General features: G+C 38.1%; 1 protein-coding gene across 1 annotated transcript; it reads right to left on the bottom strand.

Moving 5' to 3' along the window:
* Positions 1 to 4,608: 4,608 nt before the first annotated feature.
* On the bottom strand, positions 4,609 to 11,982 carry LOC103717479 (glucan endo-1,3-beta-glucosidase 9). Its single transcript, XM_008805885.4, has 2 exons — positions 11,475 to 11,982; positions 4,609 to 6,156 (listed from the first exon to the last, which is right to left on the bottom strand). The coding sequence occupies exons 1-2, from the start codon at positions 11,915 to 11,917 to the stop codon at positions 5,043 to 5,045; spliced, it is 1,557 nt and encodes a 518-aa protein (XP_008804107.3). The 5' UTR covers positions 11,918 to 11,982; the 3' UTR covers positions 4,609 to 5,042.
* Positions 11,983 to 12,248: the final 266 nt, after the last annotated feature.

Here is a 12,248-nt window from a genome sequence, read left to right as displayed (position 1 = left end):
GTGTTGAAAACAAATCGATTTCTTTGGCTACAAAATAATGAACTGCTTGTCACTTCTTTTCACACTTGGTAGCATATTGCTAGGTAAATTAAGTTGCATAAGCAACCAAATATAATCTGGATCTTGGTCTGTTTGTCCAAATCTAAAAATATATGCTCTTTTCTGATGAATTAGAAATTGCTAATGGTAGGAACAGGATATTCCATTTTATTGACTATGTACCATCACAAACTAAATTTTATACTTCGATTAATGCAAGGCTTCTCATTACAAGCCTGGATACATCTATAAAAAAAATGAGGAGAGAGAGAGAGAGAGAGAAAATGAGAAGATTCATGTTGCAGAATCAATTAAAGAACCTACTAACTACCCGAAACCAAGTCAATTAGAATCCAGAAACATTTTGCAGTAAACGGAACACAGCTAACGTATGTATTTTTGAATTCTGTGAGGCAAGATTAGCTGTTCAGTTTGAATTCATAACATCTACAGCTTCAATTAATACACAAGTTTATATGCATACAAGCATTCGCATACATGCAAATTAAACTACAGATACGAATAAGCCAGCACAGGCATATCAATCTTATTTAGATTTCCATAGCCTGCCACCTCTCTGATTCCTGAGATAACATTCAAAATTCATAGCATCAATGGACCCTCTCATTACACGCCATCTCATTCTATTGCGTACAATTCCAGTAGAAACATATAGAAACAAGCAAACGGTTAGACAACATGCAAGCTAAGTTTACCTAGGGTTTGATTAAAAACCCAGCAAACAGGATCAAGAGATGGAACCACTTAATGAGATCCGACATCAAATTAAAGCATAGAGATTATAAAAGAAAACAACCAACTTCGAGGGAGGGTGGCAGATAAAAACTATTCAAAGTTGAAACCACAAAGTTTCTATTACCCAAGTCCTAGCCCACCAAAACATGCATTTAATGCTCTCACATGACAGCCTTCAAAACCAACCTTCTCCTCTCTAATTTGTCACGGTCTTCTTCTGCCCATAGTCCTTGCAATTAAAAAAGAATCGGTATTGGAAACTCTAAATTGTTAGCTTCCAAAGCGCCATCTTCTATTTGAGCTCTAAACACAAGGTGACAACTGACAAGGGAGGAGAAATCTCTAAAGAAACGAAAGAGAGAAACAGACATCTTTCGTTTGCGTGGAGAGGGAAAAAAACACATGCGACCTCCGATGCAACAATTAATGCATCGTCGTGAGGAGATTCTCTTTCGATGAATGCTTCCTTTCTTTTTTCAATTAAACGAAGAGTGTGTATGTGAAAGTAGTATCTTAGGACTCGTTTTGAATGCGAAATTTTTTTTATTAAAATATTTTTTATAAAAAAATAACTTCTGAGAATATGATATCCAAAAAAATAGTTTTGGCATGTTTGATTGATCATAAAAAGGTGGCACATTCCAAAATGACTTATATTTGGTTGAGCTTATACTTTCTTGGAAAAGTTGCATGAAATACATATTATACTTTTAATAAAGAAAAAAATCTTATCCATGTATTTTGATAATTTAAAAGTACTTTTGGAGAGAAAAAAAAGATCCCAATTCCTAACCGGTGGGAAAGTAGCTTTCCAATGTCTTCTATGAACGAGGAATCATCCACAAACGAGCTTTAACCGATCTTTACCCGCGCCGATAGTCTGTCCCGTTCTTGTGATGGAAGCAGGTGCTTTCTTTCAAGGTCAATTAGCGTATGGTTCATCAAAATCGGGCTTCCAAGCAAATCCGTACTTGAGTTGCCAAATCAACACTCTTTCCAATCAGGATTTTTCTTTCTCATGAAACATAAAAATCTTATTCCTATAGGAATGCAATTTTTCTCTCTCTCATTTAAAAACGTCAACCAAATAAGAGGTATTTTTTTGTTTTTCAGCTAACCACACCTTTTTTTCCTCTTTTTCCGCAAATCAAACGAGTCCTTAGTTGCTGCATAGGTCAATGTCATGAGGAATGAACCATGATATGATGAGCTCAAGCCATGGTAGGCACATTTTGGCTTACAACTTAATGAGCTACTAGCTTTGTTTTGAAGCAGTTGAGTAGCTCTAGCTTCCAGGTTTTTAAAGCAATAGGCCTAATTAGGTAGGGGCAGATTAGTCTAGTCACTAGAATATAGGGATGATAGTAGATTGGATAATATCCGTCTTGATCTATTTCTCTATCCGAATTTATCCGGATATCGATAAAAATTTGAGCATCTAATTAATATCTATATCCCTAAAAAAAATAAATATAGATATGGATAGACAACTATCCGATCCGTATCCAAATATCCGATTCTATTTGTAATCCTATTTAATTTTATATAGTACTAATGAACTTTTTAAAAAAATAAATGACCACATTTATGCTATTAATTTGATTTATTATCTAGTTGATAATATCTTTGATTCTATGGTCATAATGATTAATTATCCGACTTATATCCATATTTATATTCTTGCTTTCGATATCTAATTTGTATCCGTATCCGTTTGAAACAAACATGAATATAATTTTTTTTCAATTGACTAACATCAGTATCTGTATTCGTCAAACAAAACAAATATGGATATAGATATATTAGTATCCAATCATATCCGATCCTATTTTAGCCTTACTAGGTTATGCGTTAAAAAAAAAAAAAAATCTTGAATCTTGGATATAACTTAAGAGTATCTCACTGCTCTGATATAGTAAGCTAAATGGTATATCTATCAAATTTTATATAACTCAACTTATTTTTCTTTCTTGTATATAATGTTCATATTTAAACCATTTAGCTTGGTGTAAAACATCCTGTGTTTCATGAGGGCTAAAAAGTTTATATAGAATGGTGCGTTTGTGGAATTATTAAAAGCTGAGCAACATGGCATGTGGTTTACAATGGTTCATTCATATTCATCATGATGGCAGCGTCGCCTGCCACCCAAGCAGGTTATCCATTCAACGTGGGCATGGAAATACTTGGTTTCTACAAAGTCATTAGATACTTGGTTTCTATATACATAGATGTCCGGCCTAGCCTTGTACCCATAGAACAGGATCAAAAACCTGCCTATTTTTGATCAAAATGGAAACTCACAAAAGCCAAAATATTTGATGAGACATCATAAGAAAACTCACAGATAACAGGAGGGCAAAGGGGCTAAACGCAGGTAGTATGTTATCCAATGATCATACCCGATTTGTGTACCAAATTTTGAGAAGAGATTATTCGTCGCATTGAATAAGTGCACCACGTGGTTATGCATGCAGCCAATTACAACAGGTTATTCCTATGGGCCTTATTTATCAAGTGTTCATTTCGACGCACCGCTATAAAAATGAGCGGTAATGATTAGCTGCATGCACAGCCACATGGTACACACAGTGTTGGAAATAATTTTTTATTTTTTGAATTCCCTTTGGACCCACATACGACCTACAACAATCCCCCAATATGGATGTGGATTTGGGTTTCGATAATTTGGCTAACCCTGTTGCAACTGCTGCATGATGGTCCAGAATTCAGGGTGCAAATCAATTTATATTGCTTGCTTTTGTCATCCTGCGAGTTAGCTACTAGTGTCAAAAGACAAATTGCTCAGCTGTGAGACTACATCAATAAATAAGAAAGCAGACCCTAGAGGTGGGCATTGGGCCGGGCTGCCCCTAGCCCGGCACGGCCCGGCACGAAGCGGGCTGTGCCAGGCACGGCTCATAAAAGGAGGCCGGGCTGGGTTAAGGATTTCTGGCCCGCGGGCCGAGTCCGGCACGGCCCATAAGGGCCTGGGCTGGCACGATTCGTGGATTCCAATTATTTTTTCCCCAAAATACCTCTCAAATTAGCCATTTTATGGCTGTTGGAAGGGGCAAAATGGGTAAAAAGCCACAAATAGTCGTTATGGGCCACCCATAACGGCTATTTTTTTTTTGAACAGACGGCCCGTGCCGGGCCCGGCATGACCCGCCACCCCACGAGCCTAGGGCCGTATCAGGCTTAGCCTTTAGGTTAAACGGGCCGTGCCAGGCACGGCCCGTTTGGTCTGTGGCCTGGTGGACCTGTGCCGGGCCGGGCCCGGCACGGCCCGATGCCCATCTCTAGCAGACCCATAACGCCGGATTAGGCCAAATCATGCTACAATCAGTCTTTGGCTTTTTTTTTTTTTTTTCCCCGGTTATAGGATTGAATCCAAGCCATTGCCAGGTCCCATGTCAGAATGCACGAAGCAGCAGCAGGAACGATAAAGACCAGTAGGCCAGAGACCAGAGTTCTATTCTAATCCAATTGTGTTTGAACCCCAAGTATTACCAACCAGTGAATACCATAAGCCACCAACAAAAAAAAAAGAATAAATAAAAGATAAAAAGCTATTTAACCCCGAGCGAATGCCTGAGCCTTTCCAGCCTATCAAGTTTTGTTCTGTTGGAAAGATAGAAATAATGTAGGAGGGGGTAAAACAAAAAGAAAAAAAAATGGAAAAACAAAAAGAAAAAAAAATCTTAGTCGCTTGAGAACAGGTTTTGTTTCTTTTTGAAATTATAAAGGTATTAAGATACCAAGATTAGCATGAGATCAAAAATAAGGGAGAGTAGCTTGAATCAAAGATATGGGAGATGAACAGCTTACATTGCCTGAGTCTAGGTGTCTATAGAAAAGGTCATTCCAGCATTCTTCTTCTCCTTCACATGCAAGCAGGTAAAACTGAATTTGGCAGTTGCTATCAATCCCAAGCTGAGAATAAATGCAAATTTGATTGCCACAACACAGTGGCTCGGTCCAAATTTTAATATAAAATACTGCTTTACGCACCTAGAAGATCAATAGCTGTTTCAGGAAAGGCAGCAAAGACAACCCAAACTCTCACTGAAAGCAAGCAGTCAAGCATCAAAATCTGATTGAAGCCGATAAATCCCAGCACGATTACTTCTGAATGATTTGCGCTGGTAACTTGAAAATAATTTATAAGCCTACGAAGATGCTACAATACAGCTCCATCAGGTACTCAAATCATCCGAAACAAAATTTGCTCAACCAAATCATTGTCAAGCGAACCCGAGCAGATAAGAACAAACACAGGCACCTACAACTATAGTCCACCACAAACCTAGTTTCTCATAAACAGAAGCAGAAAACGATGTACGAAGCGCAATGGTAAATCTGCAATCATCTACAGATGGATCGACAGTAGTTATCAGCCCCAAGCCACCAAAATCGCAGCCATCTGCACTCTGGTCATGCTGCTGATAGTAGCTGTTGAAAGCATAAGACACATTCCCAGGCCAACTGATTCCAAAACAAGAGCCTCCAGGAGACAAAGCCGTGCAGTCAGCACTGGAGCATGCATCTGCAGCACTGGCAGAAGCATTCGACAAGTCTTTGTTATTGTTCACCACACACCATTTGGAGGCGAGATACTCCACATTATGAGCATCTACCAGATTCTTTGAGCCCTGGCCCAAATCTACATTATACTTAGCCTGGCCATCAAAGGTAAAAATGCCCCAATGTCTTTCATAATTTCCAGTGGTTATGCCTCGCTGATCTTCATCTAATAAACTAAAAATATAGGTCTCTCTTGATGGCCTTTTTGGTCTAAGTGGGGTTCCAGCCTTGCTCTTCAAATGATCAACTAGGCCTTGCATGAAGGTCTGGGCAACAACAGGTGTGGCATTCACTGCTCCATCTGTAGGCCATCCTATTCTCCCAACCATAATGTCCATGTCATCAAAACCAACCCTTGACAAGGATGATAACAAGGTATCAATGCTAGCATCAAAGTAATTTTTGTATTTATTGTGTCCATCAGTTACTGCATGCGACTTTGATTGGAAGAGAAAGTAATTCAGAGAAAGATTCTTATTTTGCTGAAGCGTTAAGAAAGGATTGATGTCAACCACAAAAGGTGAACCATGCTTGGTGAGAAAAGAAAGGAGCTCGGCCATTGTCTTGATGAGATCAGGCCTGAAGTGACCCTTTGAAGGGAGGTTCATGTCAGACTGGTAGGCATCAGAACTGCAGGGAACAATGATCTTCACCTTGTCTGCTAACTTCGCAGCAGTCAAGGCCAGCTGAATGTTCGTTGCTGCACCAACTACAAAATGTTGGAATTGCTGCCCATAGCTGCTGAGGAATGGCTCATCGCCCACAGCAATGTATCTGTAAGAAGTTTCTGTTAGCACACTGAATACATAGGCTTTACATCAGTCATTTTGGGTTTTCATCTCTACGGCACGGGCTAACATGATGTTACCAATCTTTATACAATGATGAAATGAGAATTTAATACTAGATATAAAAAGTTATAAGTGAAATTACTTATCGAATAATTATGGCTGACCAAAGAAAGCAGAAATTACAAGCATGTCAGTTCAGCAGAGTGAAACTACTTAAGACAACCAGTTCTGTTGCATGACAAGTGAATTATAATGCAAATCTTGCTTGATCGAGATTATGATAACCTCCAATTGATAAACTGTTTGCTAACAATTCCAATTTATCAAGGAAATATCACAAATCAATTGGTCCAACAGCCTCAGTCAACAACTGAGCTTTGCACAGGGACCTACCCTAAGAAGATTAGCTGACTGGTGGGTAGCAGTGGTGTGAACCAACCATAAGAAATCGATATGGGATCTAGAAAAATGAACATTCACAAGCCTTGCAGCCAAGTTGAGAATTGATGAAAAGGAAAAGGTGTTGCACGACAAATTTAGCATCAATTAGGCTGATGCATTCATGAATGTAATTAAGTCCATTCACTTAGAGCAGCCTAGGCCTCTTTTTCGGTCAAAAATAAAAAAGTTCCTACCTTAAGTATTTGTTTAAGAAAATATTAATCAACAACACTACTTCATATAACTTTATATTCAATGAAAGGATTGTTCTTCACCATAGAGCATGCACATCTCTTTGCATTTAGTTTTCCCTTATAATCTTTTGCATGCATAATTCTTTATTCCCTTTTCTTGCAATTTCATTATGGAAGGGACATGTTTAGAGTCATAAGATGTCAGTTGATGAGTATCTCATCTGTAAGCCCAAATCAACACCACTACTTCATGTAACTTTATATTCAATGAAAGGATTGTTCTTCACCATAGAGCATGCACATCTCTTTGCATTTAGTTTTCACTTATAATCTTTTGCATGCATAATTCTTTATTCCCTTTTCTTGCAATTTCATTATGGAAGGGACATGTTTAGAGTCATAAGATGTCAGTTAATGAGTATCTCATCTGTAAGCCCAAGTTCAAATTATCCATATATCATGCTGTTTGCTGTTCTTCCCCCCCTTATCTTCTATAATTGTTTTCATTTTGCTTCAATTTTTGAAATTTAGTGTGGTGCCAGCTCTCTGTGCGTTTGCATTTTGGGCTTTTGAGAGCATCACTCTTTTTCCTTAAAATTTGATGTTTCTTGTTAATCAGTTTCATGATTATTTTTGTTTTGATTCAATCATATTGGTGAAAGAATCTTGAAGAATATCCATTGGGCTTTGCTTTAAATAAAATACAATATATTCCAATTAGGAGGAAGTCCTTACTTGTTTATTGAGATTCAATATCCAGAAAACATTCACATTTATAAATTAACATCAGAACATAACATGTTAAAAATATACAGACAATCTATTAAATTTTACATGAGTCTTAATTTCGACCAGGTTCTGTTAATCACATTCAATGTCACTTAGAATGAAGTGGCATATTTTAGAAAATCAAGAGAGGGAAATTCAAATTATAGCTAGATTTAGTTATGATCCTTCAGCACAAGTAATATATAAAAACTATTAATTGTCATGTTTTAAACTTTTCACTGTTGTACTTATATGGTCTTTTGGCCCCCTATTAGTTTCCAAGTCAGATCTTCAATATAGCGTATGAGAAATATGTATCAAGTATGAATGCATAATCATCATTGCCTTCATCAACCTCAATTAAGATGACTTTGGACATAAGATTTATTTAATCTGACAGATAAAGCTGGAATGTTTGCATGTCTATCTTCAGTATAAAGAATCCAGATTTTTGTTAAAAATAACTTCAATAGACACAAGCTTATATAATCATGTCAGAATGACCACAGCCTACATTTTTCATGTGATTCACTCACTTATCCTGCCTGTACTGCCATAACATGTTGGTTTCGGGCCTCATTGTGCATTTATGAAGGGGAGAGAGCACTAAAGTGCAACAAACTTGTAAAATATAATCCAAGTTGATACATTATATACACAATGGCACCTGAATAAAGGAAAACCTTTATCTGTTTAGATATGATTCTGAACCAACTATCTTCTCCCATACATTTATCACCTATCTGAAACAAAAAGGAAAGGCATTGGATTGATTTGATGTTTTGACTCAAAACACATAGTTGACATGAAGATCCTGAATGGCTTTTTCAAAGGCAAAAAAACAAATGAAAAACTAAGTTTTCACCTTTTTCATTTAAATTTAAGAAAAATATTTGTTGTTTGAAAACACTCAAATCAGCCAAAAAAATCAGAGATTTGTTCATTCTTCAGCAAATGCAAGGTACTATGTAGAAACAATTAAGTTTTACATGATTTAAATGAATAATGGTGCCATATTGACTATGGCTAACGTACAATGCTATAATATGTAAGGCATCACCACCAAACGACCAAATCAAACCATAATGTTTATGTGTTTAGGGATGATCTGCTAGATCTGTAGACCAATCTTAAGCATTGCATTATAATTATCTATCATTTTTCTAAGAAGTGTTCAATTCATACATTAAATGAATTGTTTTTAACTATATTCTAAAAATTATATAGGGTTCTGTTACTTCACTTTTTGTCATATATTCATAACACTGTCACCCCTGAACTACTCAAAGATATTTTATATGTTTAGGGAAGATCTAATGAATATATAGACCCAACCTTAATAATTTCAGTGTGATTATCTATCATTATCTTAATTTTTTTAAGAATACAAAAAAGCAGCTTCAACTTTATTTTATAAATTCCATACAGTTCTTTTACTTTATTTTCTTCAATACCTTATATGAATTTTGTTTTAACAGCAACTTATGGATTAGGGTTGTTAATATAGCACACATTCTTGTACATCAAAATTGCTGTCATTGAGATTACTCCAAATGATTTATTCTTCCCATGCTTCTAGAATATCATTAGACATTGATGCATATCTTTTCGTGCATTGCATGTCGTAGGGGTGTGCACGATTGGTTCAGATTGGTTTGAAGATAAATCTGAAATCAAACCGATTATATTAGTTACGTAAAACTGAAACTGAAACCGAACCAACCATTTATAAAAACTACTTGAAACCTACCTGATAATTCGGTTCGGTTTATCAAGTTAATGTTCAATGGGCTAGGCTAAGTCTTAATAAGAAAATTTTATTTTATATATAAGAGAAAACAAGGAAGGTTGAGTCGTGCTAAACCATTGTGTTCGGGATGTACCGAACTGGATCGGCTGGGGACCGGCACGGCTCAGGTCTTAAATTTGAGACGACCCTCGGTTCGCTATTAAACCCCACTCTCCCCACTAGCTCACTCCCTTGCGATGAATCCTACTCTCCGCTCGTCACCACCACTCACTAACACCCTCCCACCCCTGGCGGCCATCACGCATCTAAGTGGTTTCCTCCCTCCCTCCCACTCTCTCTCTAACATGGCGCTCGGCTCAGGGCTAGGGTTTGCCGAGACGGCCCTCCCCCTTCTCCCTCCCTCCCTCCCTCTCTCTTCTTTTTTTTTATATTCCATTTTGAATATTTTTTTCATTTTAGAAGTTTGAACTAAAGTCAGCAAATCACATGCCGACTTCAATTCAAAAATGAAAATAAAAAAGAATCCGAAACGGCATAGTACCAGTACTAGACCATATCACCTAGCAACTGATATGAGTCTCGATACTGGTATTGCCGACCTTGAAAGAAAAAAAGAGTCAGTCTGGTTTGAATTAATTTTTTAAAAACTCAAACCAAAACGGAATCGAATTTTTCTGGTTCAAGCATTTCTCAAACTGACACCAAACTATGTTTTTCTAAAAAAAACATCGATATAAACTGAACCGAAGAGACCGGTTCAAGTCAGGCTCATGGTTTGGCCAACTTTTTTGCACACCCCTACATGTTAGTGCTTAGCATGATACATCATACTATGTCAATCTCTAGCTGGCACAAATAAAATATCGTGATAGTTTAGTCCTTTACCGAAAAGAATGTCCAAACATTGATTAAAACACTAATCAACATTAATCTCAACAAAAATCTTAGCTTGCAAATTGTTTTGCTACCTTGCCATGTAGATATTTCACCCACATAGAAAATACCTAAGTGGTCTCCCTGTACCATGCATATTTTTAAAGCATGGCACTTGACTTATCCCTTATGGTACATCTTCTCAATATTTTAAGTTCATCTAAACTATACTGATTTTCTTCCTAATGCTTGATGGGCAAACCATTCAGTCCCTATTTTAGAAATCTATATTTAGCATGGAAACTGTATCATCATCAACTTGCTTCATACTTGGTATATCATAGCTTGTATATCTTGTCAAACTTGTATCACAACTTGTCCAAACCACTAATACTGAAATTATTTATCTCAACAAAAGACTTTCTGCATCACATAACTGTTCATCCTAATACTAAAAGACTTGCTTTGGCAAATATAAATCTTTCTTTTGATGGCTATCGAGATGCATCACAGATGTTGACAGTAAGAGCATTTCCACATTCTAATGGGAAATCAGAACAACTCAAACAAGTTCTTCGGATATATCTCAAATTTGATATTAAAAGCATCTCTCTGTTGCATCACGTCTACATATATCATGAGGATGAATGACCTACAACACCCTATAAAACAAGAAACAGAGAGAAAATAAATAAGTTTGAAGCCTTAAATATGCAAGCTGTTACTTTCATATACACTAATCTACAAAAAATTTAAGTCAGTTGATATTCTAATAATTAATTCCTCTCACCCTCTCTCTGAGCACTGCGAGCACAATCATATCTCAATAAACCCGCATTACAAATCACAAAGTAGATCATGAAACGCAATGAAAGATAAATGGTGAATATTTTAGACTTGCAATAGCCATACAAACAGAAAGCATCGGAATAAAGAAAAGGTAAAATGCAGCAGAAGATGTAACTAACGGAGTATTAACAAAAGAATTGAGCAAAACCATATCACAGTGAACCACCCAATTCATCCCCAAATGCCAATAGACGAACTCAACGAAAAAAATAACTAATAATAATAAAAAGCCAAGATCCAACAATGGACGAATGAGAATAGAACAGGCATCCACTGAACACAACGCCAAAACCAAAACAAAGAAGCATTGGATATCTTCAAACCCCCATACTCTTAAAACCCCTCTAAAACCCCAGACGGAGGCGAAAAGGAGACAGAGACACAGAGAGAGAGGCAGAGAGGGAGAGAGAGAGAGAGAAATTTTACTCGATTCGAACACCACCACCGCCGACGCCGGAGGTGGTGGGGAAGTAGCGGGTGACGTTGTCGTGGACCCAGCTGGCGGCGGCCTTCTTGGAGGAGCTCAGGGCGCGGAGCATCTCGTTAGGGATGCCCACCGTCACCTGGATGCCGGAGCCGGAGAGGCTCTCCATCACGTCGGGGTCGGAGCCGGAGAGCTTCACCCTGGTGATGTTGTTGGCCTTGAGGAGACCCGGCACAACCGTCGATGGCGGGAGCGGGTGGGAGGAGGAGGAGGTTCCCCAGTTCACCCCCAGCGCCATGGCCATGGCCCCCCAGCTGAGGAGGAGGGGTACGACAATCACCGAGCGGTAATTGGACCGCATTCTTTTGCGCTCGTCACGGCCCTCTCGCTTTCCCTCTAATCTTTGCTTCTTGTCGAGCAGTGCCTTATGCTTTTCGGGGGACATCAAACACAACTGGGAGTACCGGCAAAGGCTGCCATTGATCTGCGTGCAAGGAGCGAGTCCTTGAAACGGCGAAGTGGTCTGGTTCAGGCGCTGGCTTTTGGGCGGCATGGTATGCGACTACAACTGAATCCAGCCCAGCCCAAATTACCAAAAAATAAGCCCAGCCTAGCCTATTACTAATATGACAAAGATACGTTCTTCTACGTTTCCACATTCAATCGGAATAATTTCTTATATACCTCAGAATTGACTATAGCCGGCTTGAAGGATCAGCCAATCAAACCCTTCCACGAAGCTTTTATCCACTCAACAAAGACCCGACACATGGCCA

This window comes from Phoenix dactylifera, chromosome 3 (assembly GCF_009389715.1).
Source record: "Phoenix dactylifera cultivar Barhee BC4 chromosome 3, palm_55x_up_171113_PBpolish2nd_filt_p, whole genome shotgun sequence".
NCBI lineage: Eukaryota > Viridiplantae > Streptophyta > Magnoliopsida > Arecales > Arecaceae > Phoenix > Phoenix dactylifera.
This window is presented reverse-complemented; position numbering and strand designations above follow the sequence as displayed.

What these genes read in the sequence shown, in the direction of transcription:
- LOC103717479 (XM_008805885.4), bottom strand. Translation starts at nt 11,917, where the DNA reads ATGTCCCCCGAAAAGCATAAGGCACTGCTCGACAAGAAGCAAAGATTA. An exon ending in GGTGGTGGTGTTCGAATCGA is followed by an intron (nt 6,157 to 11,474) that starts GTAAAATTTCTC and finishes AACTTCTTACAG; the next exon opens with ATACATTGCTGTGGGCGATG.